Below are 25,658 nucleotides of genomic sequence, written 5' to 3'. Positions count from 1 at the left end.
CACAAAGTGTCCGGGGACAGTGCTGCCTGCCCATGAGGGCACGCTTGGCCGCCACACAGGCTCAGTAGCCCGAACGTGTGTTCAGGATGGACAAAGGCCAGCTTTCTGCACCAAAGCTTGGATGCCTTGCAATGTGGGTGAAGGGGCTGCTACTGGGCACAGGAGAAGTGCAGACAGGCCCAGGAAGGGTCTGACCCCTGAAACACTCAAGTAACTGGAAAATACTCATTAACGATGAAGCCAATGAACCGTTATAACGCCTCTGCAAAAAAAAGTACCAAAGTTTAGGAGTTTGAGCCTGTGTCAGGCCCCACACTGACAGCGCAGAGCCTGCTTGGGATGTGCTCTCTGAAACTAAAAAAAAGCAGTTCGGTCTTTGGACTGCCCCGCAAAGTTGCTGTCACCCCCTGCCAGGTCTCCTCAGCAAGGGCACACATCCCCACGTCCTTGCCCCACCCCTCACGGGAGACCGCTGTCACACGGAGACCGCAAATATCTCAAGTTGCCAACGGCGCTTTATTTTTTCTTTTCCACATCCTGTTCTGCAGCTTCTTTGGCCCTTTTGGCCCGGATGCCAAACAGCCGGGCATGGGCACGGGCCATGCGAAGACTGGCAAACGCCTTGAAGTTCTTCTCCTCCTCGGTAATGACTCTGGCTTTCTCCTTCTTGTAGACCTGGAACGGAGCACAGGAGTCAAAACCTTGCATGCAGTGAGGCCGGAGACAAAACCCAGCATATGAGGACAGCAGAAACCATGGCAGCTCACGCTATCTGCCCATCGACTGCTGAAGGGCTACGCTGACACCAAGACAGACTTTAATGCCCCCGCCAAACACACAGCAGAGGCAGAAGTGACCCCCTGAGCTGTGGGAACCACCGTTGGGGGAGAGTGTGCTGAGACAGACATTGTGTCACCGTCAACAACAGAGAACATGGACCGAGGGAGGCCCGGGGCCACCTCCCTGGCAGAGAAAGTCAAGGGCCCAGTCATGTCCTGGATCACCAAACGTGCAATTACCTGTGGCCTGGCCTTTCAAATAGCAAAGAGGGGGACAAAAACCAAAAAAAAAACCAAAAAAAAAAAAAACCAAAAAAAAAAAAAACGAAGAAGGTGCAACAAATGAGTCCCCAAAGATGAAGACAAGGCCCCCCCTCGAGGAGCCCATCTGTTAAGAGTGAAGGGTGTTGCTCCCAAAGTCAAAAAAGGTTTCTTTTTCACAAACCCATAAATCTTGACACAGGCCCTGGCTGCCACCCTTCAACCCAATCTCTGCCCCAAAAACTCACTGGTTCACCCCCCAAAGCCCACTTACATTCCGTATGGGCATGACCGGTCCTGTCAGCTGCGTGGCCAGCTTGAGTTCCTCGGCCTGTTGGTTAAGGACAAGAGTCACCCGGGCTCACCTCAAGTCCCCAAAGGCTGCAAGCTTCTAACCCTGGACAACAGCCCCGCTTGCTGGGCGACCCCACCTACGGGTGCACACACATAGGCCTGGGTGACAAGTCACCGACCCCCGTTCCGTCGAGCAGAGACACGGAGACGCCAGAGGAGCGTTTGTACGTGAGCCAACTTACAAAGCAAACAAGATAAACCCCTAACCCCCGGCCTCCAGCCAACAGCTTTGACCGCGACCCAGACGGGAAAGCCGGGCTCCCGGTGCTCTGTACAACTAGGGAAACGCCAGGAGCTCTGCCCTTCTCCACCCACACGCGTCCCTCTATCTGCGGGGACGCAGAGATTACCCTGACCTGGCGGGGAGGGCGCACTCACCGAGCTGTCCCCCTTCTTGGGGGCTGCCGGCCTCCGCGGGAACAGGAGCAGCTTGGAGCGGTACTCCTTCAGCCGCTGCACGTTGGCCTGCAGGGACTCCGTGGACTTGTTCCGCCGTCTCGGATCCACGGAGATCCCGATGGTCCGCGCCACCTTCTTGTGGATGCCAGCCACCTGCCCCCAGACAGACACGGATGCAGGACCCCCACCCCGGGGCCTCCGCTCCCCGCGCCCCCACCCGGGTGCCCGGCCGTCAGATGGAAAAGGGTTCAAATGCGCTCTCATCAAGGAGGTGCAGCGATTCCGGAGAATGTCATCATGGACCGGGGGCCGCCAAGCAGAGCCTCCCGCGCCTCCCGGCGCACTCACCCGCAGCTCCTCCAGGCTGAAGCCCCTGCCGGCTCGCACTTTGGTGTGATACCGCACCGTGGGGCACCTGACGATGGGCCGGATGGGTCCGGACGCGGGGCGCGGGGCGATGCGGCGTGCCTTGGCTTGCCGGGCCTTGCGTCTGGGCGGACAGAGGCGGGCGGCGGTCAGCTGGCCCCCGGCCCGGCCCCGACGCACGCGCGCTCACCGGGCCAAGGGGTTCAAGCGCACCTGGCCGTGGGCTCCCCGCGACCCCACCCGGCAGCGGCGACTCACCTGCGGATCTTCCGCGCCGGCTGGTTGAACCACGTGGCCACGCGCCGCTGCCAGTCCTTGTGGAAGTGGGGCTTCAGGATCATGCCATTCCGGCTGGGCGCCATGGCTGCTGCCTACGGGCCTGGGGAGCCGCGGGAGAGGGGAGCGAGTCAGGCCCCGGGCTCCGGCAGGACGCGGCGGCCCGCCCGGCCCCAGAACCCGGGCCACGGCCCTCTCCCGTCTGCGGCAAGGGCCCGAGGCCCCTCTGCGGCCGCGCCGGACGCGGCCCTACACCGATGGCGGCGGATGCCACCCGATGCAGCCAAAGTCGCCTGAATCGAGCACACTCACCTCCTCCGGAGGAGAACGGCCAGGGGAAAGGAACTGCTACCACAAAGCACCCTGGGATGGTGTTGGGCTCGGCCAATCAAAAGCGCCGAAGCGCTCCGGCCAGTCAGAGCCCGGGATCCCGGAAGTGACGTCCACGCTCTCCCAGCAGACCTCGCGGCCTGGGCGGGCGTGGCGCCTCCCGCTTCCGGCGGGTTGGGTCCCGGGCCGTGCTGGGAGGACGGCGGGTCCTGCGGGACTCCGCGGCCCTCAAGGAGGAACGGCCAGGCCAGAGGAGAGCAGCGGCTGTTCGGGTGCCGAGTCTTTCCTGCTCCTGCACGTCACGGGACTCGGTACGTGCCCCGAACCCTAAAGCCTCGCCTCCGCGTCCGTCTTTGTGCCTTTCCAATCTTTTGAAACATTTGTGCTTCTTTGTTTACCCAGAAGCGACACTTGTTGAGTGCTCTAACTGGAGCGTAAGTACTTCGCATGCGTTTTCACGCTGCACGGCACAAGCGCTGTACCTTCCCCGAGTCGGGCAGAGGGGGGGGGGGTAAGAATCCGGGTGACGGACTGCAGACCCTGCAGAGACGGGCGTCATGGAAAACATGTATTCAATAAATAGCCCGACATAGCTCCGTGACCTGTGCCCTGCGCGTCTCCCGTTCTCCCGGGTGAGTCTAGGAAACCGCCAACACCCTGTCCCTTTCCGTGAGCCTTTACAGCCTGGTAACTCTCCTTCTTTCCCACCCTCCCCCCAAACGCTAAGCTTCTTCCTAACAGAACTTAACACTCGAAGAATTTTATGACACAAAACGAGAAACGTGGAGGCCTGTGTGCTTCACTGAGTAAATAGGGTGCCGATACAGTTTTCTGCCCTATTGAGACACACTTGGGTGTTAGAAGTATCAGGTTGAGATTCATTGAGGAATTACAGGGTTTGGCCAGGGACACGGAACAGGTAGAAAGGACAGAGAACATGTGTAATTTATGAAGCACCTGCAGTCTCTTGAGACGCATGCGCTGAGCCTGCACGGAAAGTCCAAACCCTAGCTCTGGGTGCTCAGTTAGGAGACAAGGACTGTGTTAGCCCCCCTTTGTGACTGTTGTCAGCACAGGAGAGGCTGAAAGTACTTCTCATGAACTTGGGAATGGTATCTACCTGTGACGTTAGGGTAACGTTTAAAATTTGGTCTGCCACTTTCACAAACAGATGGGCTCAACTGGAGAGTCCCTGGCGAGTCGGTAAGAAAGTGGCTGGAGTTGCTTGGGAACCTTTGTACTAGTTTTGAGACGTTGGGCATCGTTTGAATTTTTCCCTTCTGTGAAGTGGGAGGAGAGTCTGTGTTAGACCACAGCACATCGTGCGGTGTCCCGTACAGGGTGAGTGAATGTACTGGCTGTCACGGATGTCACACAGCTCCACTTCCATGTGACGTGCTGGGAGCCAGTGCGGGAGAGAAGAGAGCAAGTGATCCCTCCATCAGTCCTTACAAAAACCGTGAGAGGGATTATCATCTGCCTCACAAGTCCCTTCTTTCTGGTGGAACTGGAACGTGGACCCCCGTAACTGCAGCAGAGGGACATTGGGGAAACATCCGCCAAATACGTACTTGCCTTGGCCCGTGCGGATTTTCCTTGAACGTAGTCCATCAAATGTTAGCCCGCACCTCCCTGGTCTTTCTCAGACCCCTTTCAGTGGATCGTCGTGGTCAGATACCGTGTTCTTTTTAGTCTCAAACACACTCCTATCCCCATCCCCAGTTTCTCTTTCCGGACAGACCCCAGACTCGTGCAGTTCCATCTGCCCTGAGCCACATCTTGACCTGAGCTGTAGCCGCTCATGGTTGAGGTGCTGCCATGGGTCACCGGTTGGGGGCTAGAGGTCAGAACATAGAAACACTGATCAGAATCAAGTTGGCAGTAAGAAAGCGAAGTTGTAATTCAAGGGCCTCGGTCTGCTGTGCACACCATGCCCGACGCAGACTCCAGGATCCCATGCTTGAATACTCCACACGCTTACTTCCTTTGAACAGTATGCAGAATAGTGAAGTAAAAACGGTTCTGACAGGAAATCTGCTAGAAATAGGCTCAACTTTCTTGTTGGGAAAGAGGAAAATGAACTGTTATAAACTGTGATTGTTTTTTTTTTAAATTTTAATTTATTATTGAGAGACAGAGCATGAGCACAGGAGGGGCTGAGAGAGGGGGAGACACAGAATCTGAAGCAGGCTCCAGGCTCTGAGCCATCAGCACAGAGCCCGACGCGGGGCTCGAACTCATGCACCGCGAGATCATGCCCTGAGCCGAAGTCAGCTGCCTAACCAACTGAGCCACCCAGGCACCCCGAACTGTTCTAAACTGTTCAGCAGGAATCTTTCTGATACAAAGACTTGGCTGGCCCACGCATTTAAAAAATCATCAGCTAGGGGCGCCTGGGTGGCGCAGTCGGTTAAGCGTCCGACTTCAGCCAGGTCACGATCTCGCGGTCCGTGAGTTCGAGCCCCGCGTCGGGCTCTGGGCTGATGGCTCAGAGCCTGGAGCCTGTTTCCGATTCTGTGTCTCCCTCTCTCTCTGCCCCTCCCCCGTTCATGCTCTGTCTCTCTCTGTCCCGAAAATAAATAAACGTTGAAAAAAAAAAAAAAATCATCAGCTATAGGGACAGGCCGTGTCCCCCTGGGCACAGAATTCCACGGCCACGTCTCTGCTGCAGAGCTTTTGCCCTGGGCTTGGGCCTGCAGGGGCCACTGAAGGAGCCAGCTAATGCCCCTGGAAACTGCATGCAAATAAGGTAGCCAGGGATTCCTGGATAAACATGCCTGAAGGTGTTGGAGTGTCCTCTGCGCAGCCTCCCAGAATTTCCTTGCAAGAGGGAGCCCCAGTTACTCCCAGCAGTGCCTTGTCACTCTGCACCTGCACCTGACCAGTGCCTTCCAGCTGGTGCTGTGGGTGTTGGCTTCAGAGAAATTCCACCTGAGGCTGTCAACAGTTTTTGGAACTCTGTCAGACACACAGTCATTTTTTTTTTTTTTTTAATGTTTATTTATTTTGGAGAGAGAGGGAGAGAGAGAATCCCATGCAGGTTCTGCACTTGCAGAGCAGAGCATGACGTGGGGCTCAATCCCATGAACCATGAAATCATGACTTGAGCTGAAATCAAGAGTCGGACACTGAACTGACTGAGCCACCCAGGTGCCCCTTGATTTTTTAAGTTAATATCATAGCAGAAGTGATTTTATAGTGCTTGGGGAAGCGGGGGAGGTTATATCCCAAAGCACTTTGTAAAATTTGCATGTTATGTTATATAAATATGGGCTGATGGTTGAGTTAGGAAAAGCAGTAGCCTAATAACAGCAAGGACAGGCTAATGTTCGCTGCTTAATCACAGAACTCATAACTATCCATCATCTCAGCTTTCCAGAATCGTGGCCTACCCGTAAATCAGATATAGGCTAACACAGAGGTTCCTAAAACCTGAAGGAACACTTGATGTCAGTGAAAGGCAGTGGAAAGAATATTAGTGTCATAATCATAAATGTTTTATTTAAAAGTTGCTAAGAGTCTGACCTTAAGAGTTCTCATCAGATTAAATACCTGTGTGGTGACAGGTGTTAACTAGGCTCATTGTGATCACCCTGCGGCACATACGTACATCAAATTGTACGTGCATGCCTGTTACACTGCAACAAAAAGTGAGCTTTTAGGGAACATAAAAGAATCGTAAGTACAAGTGTAGATTACAGAGAACAATTTGTATTGTTAAAGGATGTAAGTTATAAGGTGATGGTGTTAAACACACGTTTACTTTGAAAATGTGACTTTCTCGGGGTGCCTGGCTGTCTCAATCAGAAGAGCGTGCGACTCTTGATCTGCAGATCGTGAATTTGAGCCCCACGTTGGAAGTAGAGATTACTAAAAAACAAACAAAAGAAAACATGTTTTTCTTGGTGAGGAGACCTCGCATACCGGACTCGGGTGAAGCCAGTTCCAGAAGCTACAGTCAGGCCATGTTATACCCCCTTTGCCGGGTGGAGGGCAGAGGGTCAGGGCTGCGGCTCGGGTGTTGAACACGCCGGTTGCCCCGTGTGGTCTGGCTGCCCCAGACCAACATGCAGTTGGAGGAGGCTCTTTACAGGAAGTCTGAGGGGCAGCCTCAGTCCCCGCCTGAGATGGTAGAGGAGGTGTGACTTCTGGCGCTCGAGTACCTGATGACCCGGAGGTGACATCACTTGTGACCATTTGGGGGCCCAAAGTCGGCAGACGCCTTGAGCTTCTCTAAGTCAGCATAGCGAACCTCCCCCGTCACACCAGTGAGTGCTAGGAAGGCGGGCTCCCCTGCTTCCGCTGCAGGGAGGGGCCGCTTTTCGTGCCATTTACGTTTGGTTTCTGTGTATCTTGTGGTCAGCAAACGATTTTCCAGAGAATAAAGAGGCACGGGCCAATTTATTGGTAAAGTAGGAGGGGGATAAGCTTGACCACATCTGTCCGTGGTTAGGGTACGGAGGGTGCCACCCTGGGGCGAAAAGACCAGAACCCTCCTAACTGCATATCCATCTTTGGAAGTGAATTTGGGGACCTGGGGCAAAGGCCACAGTGCTCTCAGAGCTGCCCTCCCTCGGGTGTGACCCCCACCTGCTTACATACTGCATCCCTCGGGCCGTACTGTGGGATGGGCGGCCGAACTACCCCTTCTGTCAGGAAGCACCTGCGGTCCGTGGCTCCGAACACCGCTGCGCAGGGAGGGCAGGCGCAGTGAGAGCAGTGGGTGGGGACACCGGAGTGCGTGTGGCACACCACTGGGCACAAGGGGGCCGAGGGGACCGAGTTTAACTCGCTTGCTGCGGTGAGGGGGCGTCCCAGGGCCTTTCCCCCTGATTCCTACAACAGGGCTCTTCTGTTGGTTATCTTGGGCTGACATTCTAAACTGAAACGCATGACCCCATGTCTGGGTTAGAGCTGGCCCTGTGGCGCAAGATGGACTCTCCCCCTGGAACTTACTATAAATGCCACAGCAGGCCTCAGGGCTTACCCCTCATGTGGAGGCCAGGCCAGCAGGACAGGCTGGTGCCCGGGTCTGCACGGCAGTAGGTGGCAGTATTTTAACGCCCGAGAGCCCAGGGCCTGGCCCTGATGCCGACCCTGTGGACGCGCCAGCAGGACAGGCCCACCGGAGGGAGGACAGGTGGCAGCTGGCTCGGGGGTCCTGTTAGCACTCTGATGAAGTCCCAGCAGCTGGGACAGCCCCCGCACGAACTCCTGGCGGGAGCAAGCTGCTCCCACACAAAACCACCTTGTCACTGGGTCACCGGCCTGGGACCTGTACCCCATGCGCACCTGTACCCGGCACGGATAAAACAATCTACTGACAAAGCCAAGTCATCTGCAGAAACGTTTACCTCTCACCGGGAGGGCAGTCAATAAATAGATCTCAGAAGTCTTTTTAGAGACCAGTGAGGGCTGGGAGGGGGTACCAGTCTGGGCAAAAGAGGAACGGCGGGGGCAGGGCACTCAGTGAGGCGTTCCCTTCCTGGGTCTGCGGGGGACGCCGCGTCCCCACGGCACAGTCGAGGCACAATCCAGGAGGCCTGTCTATTTGGGCCAAGATGGCTCCTCCCCGCGAAGTGGGGTCTGCTGAGGCGCCTCCTCCTCCCCGGCGTCTTGCTTCTCCCTCTCGGCCTCACTCCACCTTTGAGGCGCGATCATCTTCTTGGGCCCGTGAGGGGGCGGACCGATGAGGGCCTCGATATCCTCGTAGTTTATTACTTCCTTCTCCAACAGGGCATTTGCCAGCTAACGGAACACAGCGAGTGGTGTGTGAGCCCCAGACAAGGAAACAGATGAGCCTTTTGAGAGCCGCGCACCCAGCAGGGAGGGGGCGTCTGGAGCGGGACGCCCTGGGCAGGCGGCTTCCCAGGGAAGCAGTGTAAGGGGGCAGCTCATGCACAGAACCCTCGTCTCCACCTTACAGGCAGCCTCCGTCATTTTTCTGCTTCCCTCCAAATCTGTTTTCTGGGGCCACTTTAGTTTCCTTTACCAAACAAGGTGCATGTGTCTGCATGTCGGGGAACAAGTGGGGGCTGGAACGTGGGGACGGGAGCCTCTGCCTCCCTAGACACGGTCCCAGAGAGCACGCTGAGGGGGCCGTGTGCACAGCCCGCACCAGCCATGAGGGATGCGCCCCAGGCACTTCTGAGCAGGGCCACTGCTTCCTCGGGAGGGACAGAGCTGCTAAGCCCTGGAACATGCCCCGCTCCCCATGGTGCAGGGGGGAGACACCCAGGGCCCCCACAGGAGGAGCCCCACCCAGTCCTGCCAAGCAGCGGCCGCAGCGCGCACGTGTGGCACCTGGGCCTGGTAAACAGCAGGTTCTGGCTCAGCAGGTCCCTGCGCTGCCCACAGCCCCCTGGTCCAGGGGCAGCACTGTGAGGGCAGCACCCCAGCCTGGGGGAGCAGCGCCTCATCTGAATGGAATGAGGAAGTGAGGAAACGTGGCCTGTCCACAAAGTGCTGCCCGCTTCTACGAGGGACACGGGAGGCACCCACTTCAGGTGCCGCCTTCCCAGCCTCACTGAGAACTGCAGACAGATCCCAGCTGGGGGACACGCCATACCCACCAAGCCACTGCTCTGAAAACTGCCAGAGCCGGCAGCCAACAGGCAAGCAGGAATTCACAGCCCAGGGAAGCGTAACGAGACATCACAAGCAAGAGTGAAGTGGGGTCCAGGGACAGGAAACGACATTAGATAAAAACGAAGGAAACGTGAATTTAGCGCAGACTTCAGTTAATGACGTATCGACACTGGTTCACTAGCTCATAGAAAACCCACCACGTTAAAGGGAGATGTTAACGATACAGAAAACCGGCCATGGGGTAGAAGGGTCTTGTGCTATATTTGCAGCTTTTCTATAAATCTAAGATTATTCTAAACTTGAAATCAAAGTCAAGAGTTCAAGCCCCATGTGTGGCACAGACATGACTTAAAATAGGGGCCCCTGGGTGGCTCGGTTGAGCATTTGACTCTTGATTTCAACTCGGGTCATGATCTCACGGTTCATGAGATTGAGCCCCCCCATCAAACTCTGTGCCAACAGCACAGAGCCTGCTTGGATTCTCTTTCCCTCTCTCTCTCTCTCTCTGCCTCTCCCCCTCCCAAAAGATAAATAAAGGAAAAATAAAAGACTGCCATGCCCCAAGTGGTCTTTGAAAAAGGTGAGATTTCAGTTGAACTGGGGGGAGTGTAGAAAGGCTGCTTTTTCTGTGGCTGTGTGTGTGTTGGAAAGAGTCCCTCGAGGAGTGACAGCCACATCAGCACCGTGTGGCGATGGCTGCCTGCCCCCACCCCCACTGAGGGAAGGACAGGCAGGTGCCCAGAACCTTACCGCCTGCAGCTTGTCCTGGTTGTCCCGCAGCACCTTCTCCGTGTGCCTGTGGGCCTTTGCCACCAGCACTTTGGCTTCCTGCCAATGGGCGAACAGATCTGTCACGAGCAGGACGGCAGACCGATGCTCACGACATCTCCTGTGCCTGATTCTGGCACAGAATTCTGGCCTCAGAGCACACGTTAGAGCCACGGGGCAGGAAGCCGACCTCCGGCTCACGGGGACCAGGACAGCGTGGCTGCCAGTGGCATTTCCTGCCCTGACCCCATCCCCCGCGAATGCCCCTGTTCCAGGAGGCTGCCTCCCGCCCCTTCCCCCTTCACGGCTGCAGGCGCCCACCAGCTCCTGGAGCCCGGGGAGCGTGCGGCCACCTCACGTGTGCACCAGGCTGGAAGTGGGCCCGGCCAGGTTGCGCAGGGAGCGTGCGTGTGTCCTGCAGGTGTGGGGACCGCTGGGCACCGGCTGCATCATTTGGGGTGTTTCACGGACAGTTTCACCAGGGGCCACGCAAGTCCTCACCCGAGAGCTCAGAACGTGAGAGCCACGAGGGGTCAGGACTGGAAAGCCCACCACGTGGACCACGTGACGACACAGCGCCAGCACCTCAGACACCTGCTCCCTGACCCGCTGCACCGTGAGGGGGGGCAGCACGCACTCACGTGATCCATCATCTGCTGGAGGCCCTGGCTGAAGGGACGCCGTCCAACTCCCGTGAGTCCCTCCTGCGCCTTGGGAAAGGACACGGGCCCGATGCTTGGGGCCATGCCAAACTGCCTCACCATGGAGTAGGCGATGCGCGTGACCTTCCTCAGGTCGTCCTGAGCCCCTGGAGCATGGGGCCGAGAAAGAGGTTTCTCTCGGCAGAGTGGCACGGGCCTGGGCCTGACCGCAGAGGACCCAGGGGACAACTGTGCCCTGTTCCTGTTCTTTAAAGGACAGAGTCTTAAAACTCTAAACGCTCCGTGGGGTGCGCCTCTGGGTTCGCTTCCCTGGCAGCTCCCCAGCACACGTCCAGCTCTGACAGCACCCCCGTCAACGCCGAACCCCTGTGTCACTGGGGACACGAGCACCTGTACCAGAAGCTTGAGAACACTTAGTGAAATTCAGAAGTACGTGTGTAAGCCACCCTTCGAATTCCTCCATCGGATTCACCCTCCCAACCCCACGAGGAAGGCGCGGTGGATGTAAAAGCACTTTGAGAAAAACCAGAACCAGCACGGGCCGGCTCCTCACCAGAAGTGACCTTGTTGAAGGAGATGGATTCCGACACGCGGCCACCCAAGGCCATGCACATCCGCTCGAACAGCTGCTCCCTGGTGAAGAGGTGCTGGTCTCTTGGAAGCATCTGAGCAAAGCCCAGGGCTGCGTTTGTCCGCGGTGCGATGGAGACCTGCGGAGTGGAGTGTCGGGTGGCCGAGTGAGCAGGCGGGATCTGGACTTTGAGGCCGAAGGTGGGGTGGGGCAAGACGACGGGTCTTTAACTGGAGGCTTTCAAAGCAGTCAGAGCAAGTCTGCACCGGCCTCACTTTTGTGACCAAGGAGAACAGCTCACGTGCTGTTGGGCGGTGTCGTCCTTGCACGCCACGCAAAGCACAGCAAAGATGGCTTCCTGGGTGGAGCCAAGGAGACAGGACCCCGCCCCCCAGCCCCACCCCGGGCCAGTCGTCGTGCCGTCCTGTCACCGCCCACCGCGGTGGACATGGGACTGCACAAACCCTTGGGGACACCAAGACTGGAGACCATCCTTGCCTTTCTCCCCCACCAGCGCAGCACCAGGTTGGCACGCGGGGGCTCTGGAGAGGAAGCTGAGAGTCTAATACTTAAGCGAATTACACTGTAAAATGCTCTAAGTAATGATCACATCCGCAACTGGCAGAGTGCCAGGCCGGGTGGGGGTGGGGTGGGGGGTGGTTCTCATTATGACAGATTTATCTTTTGGCCGTCAAACAGGAAATTTTAAATTACGTTTACTTCATCCAGGATTTCTCTGCATTAATTTTCTTGAGATACTGCATTCAAGTATTTATCTTGCTTACTGAAATATTTAGTGTCCCATAAATGTCACACCCTTGGTGACTGTCCTCAGCCTGACCCAGGTCACCTTAATGACGGCTGCGTCCACTTGTCTGTCACAAACACTGGACTTCGGGCCCTCTGGGGGAAGGCCTCTCAGACACGACCAGACTAACAATCTACTTGGCTACAACTGACACCTCTGAAAAGAAGTTCAAGGACAGTAAACAGACGTGTCGGCTGGCAGTGGCCACGTGTCCCCTTCTTCGGTGCTGGGGATGCTCGGCGCTGCGGCTCCCTCCCTGCACCCGCGGGCCCCCTCTAGGCCGGACACAGGGCACAGTTCAGTCCGCACCCGCCTCCCACACCTTCACGTTTTCCTGAAGGGTCACTCGGTTCCCTGGTCATGAATCCACCATTCTGGAGGAGTTGTTTATACTATAGGCATTTGATACAAATAAATTTTCATCAAACTCCCAAATGCTTATGAGAGTGGTAGTCAGTCCTTTAAGGTGAGCTCCACGCACCTATTCTTAAGGTTAGGAGTCGTTACATTACTGCTTTCAGAGATGGTGGTAAACTTGACAATTCTTAATTCCAAGATTGAGGGTGCAGACAGGAGAGGGGGCCCCCCAGTCGTGGCGTGGCTCTCCAGTGGCCTCGCCCCACAGCTGGAGCCACGCGTCCTGCCCTCTGCCTCCCGGGATGAGGGACCCTGCACGGTTGCCTCTGCCCTGTGCCCCTGTCCACCTCACACCGTGCCTTCTCTTCGAGTGAGAACACGCGGTGCTTCCGAGGCCAGCGTGGTCCAAGGGCCAGTGGGGCTCACGCCTGCCGACGCCCCAGGCCCGCCCGCGGCCACACGCGCGCGTGGGACAGCCCACCTTCATCACGGCCTCCGTGTGCTCCAGCAGCCAGCCGACCAAGGCGTGGCCCGACTCGTGGAACGCAACCACCTTCTGTTCGTCCTTGGAGAGGATCTTGCTCTTTTTGGCGGTCCCTGCAAGAGGGCCGGAGAGTCCGAGAGTCCCGGGTGAGTGTCCCAGGCACTCTGCCTGGCCTCACAGAGTTCCACCCTGTGTCACCAGAGCAACGTCCTCAAGTCCTCAACGGACGCTCGCCTCCCGCGTCTCGGCCCCCGGCCAACACCAAGAACTGTGTTCCTCGCTGTGTGAAGCTCGTTCGGTGAGGGGGATGCTGGAGGCTCCCCGTTTGTGCGTCTGTGAATGCGGGAGCGGCCAGTCAAGCTCCGCAGGCTTTGGGAACACCCTCAGCTCAGGGGCCCGCGGGGCTGCTATGATCGGATGGGGTCCCGAGCGGGTTCCGGGCTGCGCACCGCCGTTCCCCCCAGACGGGCGATGCAAGCCGCAGTCCCGATGCCTCCCACCTGGTGACCCTCTGCTCCCGTCACACCGTCACACCTCCCTGAGTTTCCACTTGAGGCATCCTGGATCAGCTCTGGGTTTGGGGTATTTGGTAGGAGGGTCACCTCCATTTACTGCAAGGTTATAAATCCTTCCTCACACTGGCTGTAGCAGCTCAATCATCTCAACCAGAGCTGGTGATGTGAGCATCTACACACGAGGGTGGGCTTGAACGCGACGTGCTGTAGCCCAGGCAGGCTGCAGAGTGAGGCCGGGGGGCTCTGGTGCCTGCTCACAGGGCCAGGGTCGTCAGTATTGACAGGCGTCTTTCTCGCCTTCACACCATTACTGCAAGCGTATCAGTTCCCACGTAAAAATAAGGGGCTTGTATAAAACCGAGTTTGTAGTAGGAAACAGCCACTTAGGGGCACCCAGGTGGCTCAGTCAGTTCAGTGTCAGACTTTGGCTCAGGTCGTGATCTCACGGTTTGTGAGCTCGAGCCCCGCGTTGGGCTCTGTGCTGACAGCTCAGAGCCCGGAAGCTGCTTCGGATTCTGTGTCTGCCTCTCTCTCTCTGCCCCTCCCCCGCTCGTGTTCTGTCTGTCTGTCTGTCTCTCTCTCTCTCTCTCAAGAATAAACATTAAAAAGTAAAAAACAAAAACATTTAAGAAACAGCCACTTTAGTTCCTTCTGTTCACGCCAGTTCCTAACCAGCAGTATGGGCACCTGGCGGTATTTGTAGCAGACTTTAACTCCAGTGGAGGCTGACAGGGACGAGCCCCTTCTAGGGATGACTCATGACTGAGTGCTCCCCCTCCACAGACAAGGCCTGTGCTTCTCACACACCTTTGGAAGGAATAGTTTCCCTTTTTAAAAAAACTTTCAGTATCTTAGATCGAACACTGCTCAAGAACAAGCCATGGAGGGCCGCGGAAACTTCTAGAGATCATGTCAGTCCCTCCTCTGACAGAAACCCAGGGACCCCACTTGGAGCAGTGACCATTAAGCACTGCCGGAAGCCACCCCCTCCCTGCCCCTGTCCTGCCGAGACCCCGAAGCAGAGACAGGCGGGACAGCAGAGCTCAGCTCTCGGGAGACCCTCTGTCCCCAGGCAGCCATGGCCTCAGCCCCACAGTGGGTGGCCTGCAGCTTGGGGGCACCGATGACCACCTCGGGGCTGCGTGCCACTCACCCTTGGCTGTGGGAGATCCTTTTATATTTCTACTTGAAGAGTCTGCTCTTTGGCAGATTCTCGGTATTTTACACTAAGGATAAGTCTCGTGGTAACAGCCTGACATAAAAATAGAACTTTGCGTACTGTTCCCTTGTCCGATCATCATTGTTTGCTAATTGCTTCTGTCACATGATGTGGAAGCTGACCTGGCTCCCACCACCCTGCCTTCCATCTGGCTGCTCCTGGGGCTCCAGCCCTGCTGAGAACACGTCCCTCGTACCGGCAATGACTCGTTCCACGGCGTACTCGAAGTTGAACGTGTGGACGGACGTGTGGCCCTCTCGCGCAGCGTGCAGCGCGGCCTCGTTACAGATATTGGCGATGTCGGCACCTGTCCACACAGAGGGTGAGAGGGGAGGGCAGGGGGCTGACGACTGGCAGACAGGCGGCAGGCGACGCCCATGCCCTTTGCTGACCCCACCCACACTACTGACAGACCCAAAGCATTCCCCCTCGTGCCTTCCAGCCTAACCCTAACCTCCGGGCTCTTTACTGCACAACTGTCGTCAGCACGCAGAGCACCAAGTGCTGTTTTATTCCAACTAGTAATTCACACGTGCACTGGGGGGAAAGAAGTTAGTTTTCCCGGTTCCACAAGAGTCTAGTTGAGGGCTTTAAAAAAAATCCAAAGGGAAGGAATTACAATAAAAGGGATTTTGTTTCTATTGCCCTTTCAAATGAGAGCCGCGCAGAAAATACCCTGATTTGTGATCCGATTCTGTTCATCAACGGCCGGCGGCACATACAGCCCGAGCCCAGGAGGGCCCCGAGAGCCGGTGTGCAGAGCCCGGAAGGCAGGAGCGCCCCCTGGCGGGCACGCGCAAGGGACGCCCTGAACGCCCTCGCTGGCGGGAGCAGTGTCGCGGGCTCTGGCACCACTCCGGGAGGGAAGTGCTGTGCGGTCTGGCTCCCGTGCACACCCTCACCCTCACCCCCACCCCGGAGCAGGGGATGTGGGGCACTTGGGCGAGGCCTGCACCCTTAGGACTGGCAGGAACCAGCTTCCGTACCACTGAACCCCGGCGTCAGCTCTGCCAGACGCTGGGAGTAGAAGCTGCTGGCCTGGGTCAGCTTCAGGCTCTTCAGGTGCTGCTCAAAAATCTCCCGCCTTTCCTGCAGAGAAAGGAACCGAGTGTGGGCTCACTCCTGCCCCACAGACGGGCCCCTGGCTGTTAGATCCCTGTCCTTGTCATCACTCCCGACCTTCATACGTGAGACCAGCTGAGAGCCACAGGCAGCATCTCAAAATGAAAGGTTAGGTCACGCGTAGTAAGGGCTTACTTCGTAGGACGTCTGGTTCGTAGACGTTCTGTGTTTTCTAGACCCTGATGGGAATGCTCCTTACGCGGTCAGAGAAAGGGAAAGGTGCTGTTCTGGAAGCAGTGGCAGCGGGGAGCTCCATTCTGCTCCTTAGAGCCTAGGAGCCGTTCGAGTGTCAGACCCAGGGTGACACCCATGTGAGGTCGCCATCACTGCCTGCTGGTTCCTGCTGCCTCGGGGCACCACCAAGGCCTGGCCACCAGAGGGCGGACGTCTCTCCAGAGGCCCAAGGAGGCTGGAGGGGCTGAGACACCGGCAGGGCTCGCACCTGCTCCCAGGGCAACACAGCTCATGTTCTAAACCCACGGCCAGCCTGCAGACTTGGGGTCAGGACGAGACTCCCGAGGTTCTGCTACAAAACTCAGCCCCAATGTTTAGGGATAAAGAGAAAATGTGGGTGAACCAAATGAGCTGCAAAACGGTGGGAAGAGCGGGAAGCCCAAGAAAGTCTGGCCAGACAGGCACCAGAACTGTGTGGTCGCAGCTGGGCCAGGAAGGGCCGGCCCCCGGCCGCCCTGACCTGCAGCGTGGGAAGGTCGATGAAGACGTGTCGATCCAGTCGGCCTGGCCTCAGCAGAGCGTTGTCCAAGATGTCAGCTCGGTTGGTGGATGCCAGGACAATGACATGGTCCGTGGTGCCCATTCCTGGAGGGATGACAGCCGTTCAGGTAGAGCTCCCCTGTCAGGACACAGGGTGGGACCGATTTCCCCCTGGGGTCCGCAAGAAAGGAACACGTACGTTGTTCTGAATGAGGATCAAAATCCCCACAGAGCAAGAATTCACCCGTCTCCCTCAGGCTGTCGGCCCACAGGCTGAACCACAGACCAGAACTGCACTGCCATCCAGACAGCGCCTGGGGGGGACCTCGTTTTTGGAGAACTGCCCAGCAGGCCTGGGGAACGAGGGGACACTGTCCCCACGCTCCTTCAGTGCACTGGCTGGGGGCCAGAGCCACTGCAGCGAGACGTCTGGGACATTCTGTCCCTAATGCTGGTCTGTAGCCTGCGTTTAGGCCCTAGCTTTCTCACAGGAATTTAAAAACCAGTGCAGACAGAAAGTTCCACCGATGGCCCAGATCTGTAGGAGGACCAGACTGGACCCCAGTTTGAATAAAGCAACTGCAGAAGTGCGCCTAAGGAGCAACGGGGCAAATCTGAGCCTGACTGGATATCTGAGTGTTGTATCTTTGTAAATTATGCATCACGATGATACTGTGGCATCTCTCTGGATGTAAGGAACTACGTTCAGAGCATAGAAGATTTAGAACACGTAAGATTCAGAAATTTGGATTTGCTTTAACATAACCCACCCGAGAAGAGGAACGAAGCGGGGTGGCGGGAACAGGGCTGGCCTGCGACGTGGAGGTTTGCCGCACATCTCTCTCTGCTCTGATGTATGCTTGACAAGTTCCGGAATAGAGTGAAAAATGCCGGAGGCACCTGGTTGACTCGGTCAACAGAGCAACAGAGCAACTCTTGATCTCAGGGTCTTGAGTTCAAAGCCCACGTTGGGCGTAGAGCCCACTTAAACAATAAGGAAAATGAAGACATCCTGATCTTTTGCTAGTAAAAAAAATCTTGATAAGTTGACACTGACAAATATAACTTAAAACTACCTGTCTTAAGTGAAATTTAAAAGAACGGTTGCAGAATTATGGCCTGAGTGTTAGGCACTGCCATCTCCCAGCCGACTGTCACGGACTCCACTCTGCATGACAGCAGTGAGGGGCCTGGCCGAGTGCACGGGCCTGGGACCCACCGTACCAAGGAACTGACCCCTGAGTCACCGAGAAGCAGCCACTAGGACGCCCAAACCACACCCACCTCCCAAGGAGATCCTCGAGAACCCTGTATGTGTGCATTCTCCATGGAAGGCAACAAGCCGGGATGCCTACTTGACATTTCTGTGTCAGGGGAGAGTGCAGCACATAACCGTGACTTCTGAAAAGAAGCCGGAAACCAGCCAGCACCAGCCAGCACACGCAGCGTGTCCCCCTGTGTTCGACCTGCCTGCACCGTGGTGTTAGGAGAAGTCAACCTGGGACACCCGGCAAACAAGAGGCTGACTGGAGAGAGGGCCCTGCCAGGATTCCCGAAGGCCACGGACACGGAATTCCGAAGTCACGTGAACTGAAGACACATGGGACGACGGTGGGAGCGATGGCTGCGGAAGAGCAGCGGCAGGGCAGGGGCGCAAGCGGTGCCAGCCAGCCCCAGCACGAGCTGCGGGAGCGCTCAGAGCTCTGCTGGCGGGTCTCAGCTCCACCTCCCCGCAGAGCCAGCCCCTCTCACTCAGGCCGGGCACCCTGCGTCACTGGGGTCACCACCACGTAGAGGGCATAGCCCCCGGGGCTGGACGGATTGCTCTAGAAACTTTGCATTTTGACCTAGTTACAGATGCACAGGTGCAGCTGGGTACAGAGAAGTCCTTTCGAGGGTCGCTCAGAGCCAGGAAGCTGGCCGTGCAGGGCAGAGCCTTCTCAGCGCCTCGACTAACGCACTCGGCCAGGAGCTTTCTTCTCTGCAGGTCCCCTGCACGCGACCCCCCTGCCCGCCTCTCTCCACGTCCCCGCGGTACGCAGGCCTGCTCCACGGCCACCCCACCACCCGTCTGTTCTCGTCTCTGGGATTCTGTCACTTTGACAGCCTGGCGTAAGTGCTCCCGTACAACCCGTAGCCGCTTGACGCTGGCCCTTTTTGCTCAGCAGAATTCCCTCGGGATCCATCCGAACGGCGGTGTGTGAGCACTCAGTTTCTTTCCTTTGCTTCACGGTAACCATGGCAAGGACACGCAGGCTCGGTTTAGAAGCTGCACGCGGGGAGTTTCCAGCTGCCACACGTAAGCGGGCCTTTCTTGGGGCCGCAGGCGGGCGCGTGAGCGCCGGGCCAGAGGGGAGGTGTGAGTTCAGTTCTGTCTCCCAGGGCGGCTGGCCGAGCGTGGGTCGGCTCACGCTTCCGGCTGCTGTGCCCCCCCGCCCCGGCACGCCACGCGTCTCCGCTCTGGCTGTCCTAGGAGGTGTGTTCCCACCCAACTCTCAGAAAAGGGTTTGGCGGGTGTGGGCGAAGCAAACGGAGCACGGCAGCCGCAGCCCCATCGGTCGAGGGGAACACGGTGCGAGGTGCCACCCCGCACGAGTCTGTGCCGCGTGGTGCGTGCGGGGGGCCCCGCGGCGTGGCGGAGGCGCGGGCCTGCAGAAGACCTCCGCGGGCCAGGAGGCCAGACTCTACAGACCCCGCTAAGCGCTGGCAGCGCACAAAAGCAGTTCAGCCTTTTCAGCAAATGGAGCTGGGGCAAACAGACGTCCGTGGGCCAAGGGGCAGGGGTGGGGGGGCACCCAGGCGACTCAGTGGGCGGGGCACCCGACTTCGGCTCAGGGCGTGACCTCCGAGTTCGGGTGTTCGAGCCCCGCGTCCAGCTCCGCACTCACGGTGTAGAGCCTGCCTGGGATTCTCCCTCTCTGCTCCTCCCCAACTCAAGCTTTCTCCAAACAGATTAAAGGAAACTAAAATGGAAAAGGCCATGTGGGTGGTAGCTGGGACTTTCTGACTCCACGTGAGAACGCAGCTCACGTCCCCACACGCTCTTGCTAACACAGAAGCTCCGGTGAAGGCACGGGGAAGGGGCACTCAGCACACAGCCCTCTTTCTGCTGATCAACCGTACAGAGGTACCGAGTCACGCTGACCCCAGCGCGCTCCGCGCAGGTGCCTGTCCCCTGGGGCCTGGCCCTCCGGTAGGGCCACCTCCCCCGACTCATGAGTCGGGGGGGGGGGGGGGCGGGCGGCCCTTCCTGGTGAGCTTTTCCCACGACCCGCACAGCGTCACCGCCCCGCCGGGAGGACTGACACAGACCCCTCAGACTCATGTGAAGGGCGAAGAATGCGCGCTGTGTCCGCACACAAAAGGACCCGTTCACCGCCGGCCCAGCCCAACAAGGGGCTTCAGTCAGGGCTCCTGGGCGCTCGTGGGCCTGGGCCGGAAGCAGCCCTATTCACGGCAGCACAGAGGGTGGGCTCAGAGGAAGCCACCGTTTGATAAATGCTTCCTGGTGAGCTCGGGTCTGCCCCAAAACGGGGGCTCGGCCTTCAAGTGCAAACACCGATATGAGCAGGAAGGCCTGTGTGGGCCTCCCGTGGGCCCCCTGGGAGGCATGTGGGGGCCTTCACCTCTGAGTGCCTTCATCTCACCTGCAATGATGAGCTGTGGCACACGGGCCACAGAGTCACAGGGGGGTCACACACTCTCTCCACACCGCACAGGTCAGAAAACCAGCCTGAAGAAGCGGGGGCAGGCGTGCACGCCCACAGCCCCTTCGCACCCAGGGATCTAGTGCTCGACGGGCATCTGCAGGAGCCGGAGGGCAAACAGGGACTAGAGGGCACTTTAAGCTTGGACGGCCACCTGGTCATCTGATGACTTCCAATGGCCAGTTCTCCCTTGTCCACTCGATATCGCAGATGTCGGTCATTCTTTTTTTTTTTTTTTAATGTTTATTTTTGAGAGAGAGAAGGTGCGCGTGCGTGAGTGGGAGAGGGGCAGACAGCGAGGAAGACGCAGAATCAGAAGCAGGCTCCAGGCTCTGAGCTGTCAGCACAGAGCCGGACGCGGGGCTTGAACCTCATGAACCACAAGATCATGACCTGAGTCGAAGTCAGACACTCAACGGACTGAGCCGCCCAGCCGCCCCTTTTTAAAAAAAATTTTTTTTTAATGTTTATTTTTGAGAGAGAGAGAGAGACAGAGACAGAGCGTGAGGGAAGGAGGAACAGAGAGAGAGAGACACTTGTCATTCGATTACAAAGACAACCAGACCGGGGTGCCTGGCTGGCTCAGTCAGTGAAGTGCGTGACTCTTGATCTCAGTCCGATGTTGGGTGTGCAATCTACTTAAAAATAAATACGTAAAAAATTTTTAAAGTAATAATAAATGAAATAAATACATAAAGGGGCACCTGGGTGGCTCAGTCAGTTAAGCATCTGACTCTTGATTTCAGCTCAGGTCATGATCTCGCGGTTCATGAGTTCAAGCCCCATGTTGGGCTCTGCTTGGGATTCTCTCTCTCTGCCCTTCCCCCACCTGCTCTCTCCCAAAGTAAATAAACATAAAAAAAAAAAAATTAAGCCCTCGCCCCACAGCATGGCAGAAGCCGGAGGACATCACACTGGGTGAGTGACAGAAGGACAAACAGCAGTAGGAGTCACCCACAGGAGGGTCCAAGAAGACTCAGACTGTGGAGACACAAAGTGGCATGGCTGCCAAGGGCTGGGAGGCTGCTGTTTAATGGGGACAGAGTTCCAGTCAGGGAAGATGAGAAGGTTCTAGAGGTAGATGGTGGTTGCACAACAGAGAGAATAACACTAATAAATGGTTAAAATGGTAAATTTCGGGGCGCCTGGGTGGGTCAGTCGGTTAAGTGTCCGGACTTCGGCTCAGGTCATGATCTCACGGTTCGTGAGTTCAAGCCCCACGTCGGGCTCTGTGCTGACAGCTCAGAGCCTGAAGCCTGTTTCCGATTCTGTGTCTCCCTCTCTGTCTGCCCCTCCCCACTCGCTCTCTCTCAAAAATAATAAACGTTAAAAAAAAAGTTAAAAAAAAAAAAAAAAAAGGTAAATGCCACGTATCAATAAAAATAAGCGGGTACCAGGCTGGCTCAGTCAGTGGAGCACCTGCGACTCTGGATCTCGGGGTCCTGAGTCCGAGCCCCACGTTGGGTATAGAGATTGCTTAAAATAAAATCTTCAAGGAATATATAAATAAAAATAAAGTAAACATACAATGTCTATCCAAAAAAACCCCAAAATCTTACGAAAGTAACCGAAAAGAAAAACCATTCCGTGTCACTCAGAACCCCCAGACCAAGAGTCCCATGTGCCTCCACCTGGGGCAGCCAAGCGCCCTGTGCTACCTTTCCTGCATCGGGCCGCGGGGTGCGCACAACACCATCACCTGGGTTTATCCAAGACTGGAAACCATGCCCTGCCCTGCCCTTTTTTGTTCCCAGGTTTTTCTTTCTTTTCTACCATGACCTTGACTTTTTAAAATTAAAACCTGTGTTTCTTGAGTGCGACAAGGTGACAAATAGCTCTGACAGTGGCCTGGTCTCAGAATCAGCTACTAGGGAGCGTGTTGACGGCACCCTCACCTGCGGCAGGTTCCTGGGCAGAGAGACGCAGCCCGTGTACGTGGGCATCGGTGCGTGTTCCCGAACAACACGCGTGAGCCGCGTGGTCCACCCCGCGAGTGGGTCTCAGGAAAAGAACCCCTTCCCTGCACAGGAGGGGGCACCCACCGTCCATCTCCGCCAGGAGCTGGTTGAGGGTCTGCTCCTCCTCCGTGTTGGAGAAGCCAGACATGGTGGTGGAGCGCTTCCTGCCCACGGCGTCGATCTCGTCGATGTACACGATGCAGGGCGCCCGGGCCCGGGCTTCCTTGAAGAGGCTCCGCACACGGGCAGCGCCGAGGCCTAAGGCGACACGGAGGACCGGGCGGGGAACGGGGGACGGGAGGGGAGCCCAACTGTTGCGCCAGGGGCCAGAATGGCCCACGGAGGACAACGAAGCCTCAGGAGAGTCACCCTGGCGGTACTCGCCCCCTCGTGGACCCCCAGGCCGCGCATGGAGGCGGCTTCAGAGAACATCGCTGCCCAATTCTCTACACCAGCGGCATTCCCAGGAGCATGGGGCTTCTGTTTGCCTCTCTGTGCCCCCGATTCCCCGGCCGGCCGCCACCTGAGGAAGGGCGTGTGACGGCAGAGCCATCCATCCTGCACAGACGGTCCTGTCCGCAGCCCCCCAGGCAACACCAACCTCCAATGACCTCCACGAACTCCGGGCCAGCCATTGCCAAGAAGGGCACCCGGGCCTCCGTCGCCACTGCCTTGGCCAGAAGGGTCTTCCCACAGCCAGGGGGCCCGAGCAACAGCGCGCCTTTTGGGACTTTGGCGCCGAGCTGAAGGAAGCGCTCTGGGCTCTGGAAAAGCAGCAGACAACGCAGCGCTGATCACAGGTGTTGCCGAGAGAACTTTCAAGACAGGACACATGGAGATCAGCTCATGCGCGGTCACGAATCAGCTATGGTTCACACGGTTCTGGCGCAAGTCAGTCCGGGACTGACCGGGTGTCCCAGACGGCTTAGGCTGCAGTCGGCGGTGGGCTCTCGGCCCTCCTACTGGTTGAAAACTGTGCACTCGGCCTGCACGGCGGGTTTAATACTGGGTCCCACCACCTGACTACTTCGGGTCTTTCCTCCAGGATGGTGCTCACCTGCCTCCTGCTCGGCAGGCACGCCTACCTTCAGATAATCCACGAACTCTTTGACTTCTAGTTTGGCTTCGTGCATTCCTGCTACATCTTTGAAGCTGACTCCTTTCCCCATCTTGCCGTCCACAATCGTGAAACGAGCCATCTTAAGCTGATTCTGGGCAGAGAGAACAAAGGACAGGGTGCCGTGACCTCTCAGCACAACAGGGAACGTGAGCGTCCCTGGGCCCCACCTCCGCTCGGCCCAGGGTCCCCTCTCCCACACCCCCTCCCACGCATGTGAAGGGAAATGTTTCTTGTGCGTCATGAACAGTAAGAAAGTTATCTAGTATTTAACGGTTTGCTTTAAAAAAAAAAAAAAAAAAGATGTAAAACCACCCCCCGCCCAAACAAGGTAGTTTAACTATGTCTTTTGCACATAAACTGTATTTTTCTATATGATTTTTCCCGCTACTGTGTAATACTCTGATTATAAAAGCAATGTAGATAACACCGAGCTCTAGGAAAGTTCGGTAGAAATGTTGGCTGGTAAATTTCTGGAAAGCAACCAGGCAAGAGAAAGCTCGTAGTGAGGGGCGCAAACTTGAGCTCAGTTCTGCCTCAGGAGGCGCACAGACATGCCCGCGCTCAGAAAACGTGTGCGCTGAATTTATCACAGTGCTATTTAAATAAGACAGTAAAAATAAACAGCCCTAAATACACAAGAACGGTGAAACTGGCCGAGTAAAATACAGCCCGAGCCCATGATGAGACACCCTTCAAAGAGTGTGAGCGTTCAGCTACAGCCAGGAACACACTCTTGGTCTCGGTTCTCAGGGAAGGGGCTGGTGGTGCCGTCTGCAGACCTGTTGCAGCCGGGGATTGGGCCCCTCAGCTCTGCTGCTGATGGGCTAACCGGCCACATGCTCCCCGCCAGGGAGGGTTTGCGTTACAACGAGGGCTACCACAAGAGGACGCTGTGTGTGTGTGTGTGTACACATTAAGTAATCTCTACACCCAACGCAGGGCTTAAATTCAAGACCCCAAGATCAAGTGTCGCATGCTCCTCAAACTGAGCCAGCCAGATGCCCCAAGAGAATGCTTTTAAAGTGTATTTGGGGGGGGGGGGGCAGGGCGCCTGGATGGCTCAGCCAGTTAAGTGTCTGAACTTGGCTTAGGTCATGATCTCACTGTGGAGTCTGTCTCTCTCTCTCTCTCTCTGAATAAATAAACTTTAAAATAAAATTTTTAAAAAGTGTATTTAGGTTTGGGGCATCTGGCTGGCTCAGTTGCCAGCCTTAAAAAATACGCAGCATCTTAGCAAGTAGGAGAAACCAAAGAAACAGTCATGCCCAGCTACCGAAACAGCAGAATAAACTGGCCTATACACTGGCCTGGCTCAGCTGCCCCACGAGCCAGGGGGAGAGCGGGCCTCAGGTGGATCCCCTAGTCGGCCAGGCACAAAGAGGAGCTGGCAGGCCACGGCTCCAGGCTGGCCTCTGTGACAGCTTAGCCTTCACTGCGTGCTCACTCTTGGGAGCCATACTCAGCAAGCACAGACAGACCCTAAGAGCACACGTTCAGGGAGATGGGACAGAGCACACGTTCAGGGATGCGGCACAGACCTTACGTTCAGGGAGATGGGACAGACCACACATTCAGGGACATGGGAGAGACCTCACGTGCAGGGACGCGGGACAGAGCACATGTGCAGGGAGACGGGACAGAACACAGGTGCAGGGGGATGGGTGGCACGTGCCCAACTTACAAAAGCACTGAGTCCTCCTTCCCGTCCTGTCATCCCAGCCAGACGGAACACGTACCACAGGATGGCCAGGCCCACTGCGGTCATCCCCAAGGCGTAGAGGGCACTAGCGGGACAGAGAGTCAGTCACGGGCAGGAAGCCCACGGGCACGCCTCGCGAAGTCCGGGGCCACGGACACTTCAGAGATGGGAAGAGCGACCCGCACTCCGAGCGCAGCGTGCAGAGTGAGTGGTTGTGAAAATGGGTTTCCTCGTCCAACTCTGCTCTCTCGTGACCTTCTCCCACATGGGCAGGTGGAGCGTCTCCCCACGGCGCAAGGCCAGGACGTGGACACGACACGCTCACCCCGTCCTCCAGAGTCTACCGATAACGCCCAGCAAGAACCGATTTTCACGTGTGCCGAAGTAGGCCACCGGTTTTGGATGGGACGGCAAAACACGCAGAGCAGGAAACCGAGTGAACGCTAGGGCGCCAGCCCGCCCTCCCGCCGCCCGCCAGCCTTGGCCCTGCACCTGCGGGAGAGACCCGCCACCGCACAGGAAGCTCAGCGCCTCAGCGGTGTCTGCCAGTCAGCAGCGAGCCTCTGCATGCAAGCTCCGGCCGCTGCCGGGCCCAGTGTGC

At 57.1% G+C, this 25,658-nt stretch overlaps 2 protein-coding genes, 1 long non-coding RNA gene and 1 other non-coding gene across 9 annotated transcripts in view; 1 reads left to right on the top strand and 3 right to left on the bottom strand.

Annotated features, from left to right (window-relative positions):
* Positions 1 to 497: 497 nt before the first annotated feature.
* RPL13 (ribosomal protein L13) lies at positions 498 to 2,880 on the bottom strand. Of its 2 annotated transcripts, XM_045440042.1 has the most exons (6): positions 2,748 to 2,879; positions 2,418 to 2,538; positions 2,142 to 2,283; positions 1,773 to 1,946; positions 1,315 to 1,371; positions 498 to 675 (listed from the first exon to the last, which is right to left on the bottom strand). In XM_045440042.1, the coding sequence occupies exons 2-6, from the start codon at positions 2,519 to 2,521 to the stop codon at positions 517 to 519; spliced, it is 636 nt and encodes a 211-aa protein (XP_045295998.1). In that variant the 5' UTR covers positions 2,522 to 2,538; positions 2,748 to 2,879; the 3' UTR covers positions 498 to 516. The 2 variants fall into 2 exon arrangements, with proteins under 2 accessions (XP_045295998.1, XP_045295997.1); XM_045440041.1 differs by having other exon boundaries at positions 1,773 to 2,283; positions 2,748 to 2,880.
* On the bottom strand, positions 2,014 to 2,091 carry LOC123579540. Its single transcript, XR_006702838.1, has one exon. It is a non-coding gene; the product is annotated as a small nucleolar RNA MBII-202 (small nucleolar RNA).
* Positions 2,881 to 2,897: 17 nt separating the features above from the next.
* On the top strand, positions 2,898 to 12,597 carry LOC123577794. The gene is made up of 2 exons (XR_006702089.1): positions 2,898 to 3,076; positions 8,502 to 12,597. It is a non-coding gene; the product is annotated as an uncharacterized LOC123577794 (long non-coding RNA).
* SPG7 (SPG7 matrix AAA peptidase subunit, paraplegin) overlaps positions 8,100 to 25,658 on the bottom strand; it is a 32,868-nt gene continuing 15,309 nt past the window's right edge. For 2 of the 5 annotated variants that reach the window (XM_045440037.1, XM_045440038.1), the window contains exons 6-17: positions 25,040 to 25,142; positions 23,324 to 23,449; positions 22,840 to 23,002; positions 22,323 to 22,496; positions 16,554 to 16,678; positions 15,724 to 15,826; positions 14,934 to 15,044; positions 13,001 to 13,116; positions 11,337 to 11,493; positions 10,763 to 10,929; positions 10,104 to 10,181; positions 8,100 to 8,513 (exon numbers count right to left, since the gene is read on the bottom strand). In XM_045440037.1, coding sequence (XP_045295993.1) covers positions 8,313 to 8,513; positions 10,104 to 10,181; positions 10,763 to 10,929; positions 11,337 to 11,493; positions 13,001 to 13,116; positions 14,934 to 15,044; positions 15,724 to 15,826; positions 16,554 to 16,678; positions 22,323 to 22,496; positions 22,840 to 23,002; positions 23,324 to 23,449; positions 25,040 to 25,142 — 1,624 coding nt within the window. In that variant the 3' untranslated portion in view covers positions 8,100 to 8,312. Of the gene's footprint in view, positions 8,514 to 10,103; positions 10,255 to 10,762; positions 10,930 to 11,336; positions 11,494 to 12,315; positions 12,555 to 13,000; positions 13,117 to 14,933; positions 15,045 to 15,723; positions 15,827 to 16,553; positions 16,679 to 22,322; positions 22,497 to 22,839; positions 23,003 to 23,323; positions 23,450 to 25,039; positions 25,143 to 25,658 lie in introns of those variants that run through there. The other 3 variants (XR_006702088.1, XM_045440039.1, XM_045440040.1) reach the window with 3 other exon arrangements.

Source organism: Leopardus geoffroyi, chromosome E2 (assembly GCF_018350155.1).
Source record: "Leopardus geoffroyi isolate Oge1 chromosome E2, O.geoffroyi_Oge1_pat1.0, whole genome shotgun sequence".
In the NCBI taxonomy this organism is placed as follows: domain Eukaryota; kingdom Metazoa; phylum Chordata; class Mammalia; order Carnivora; family Felidae; genus Leopardus; species Leopardus geoffroyi.
This window is presented reverse-complemented; position numbering and strand designations above follow the sequence as displayed.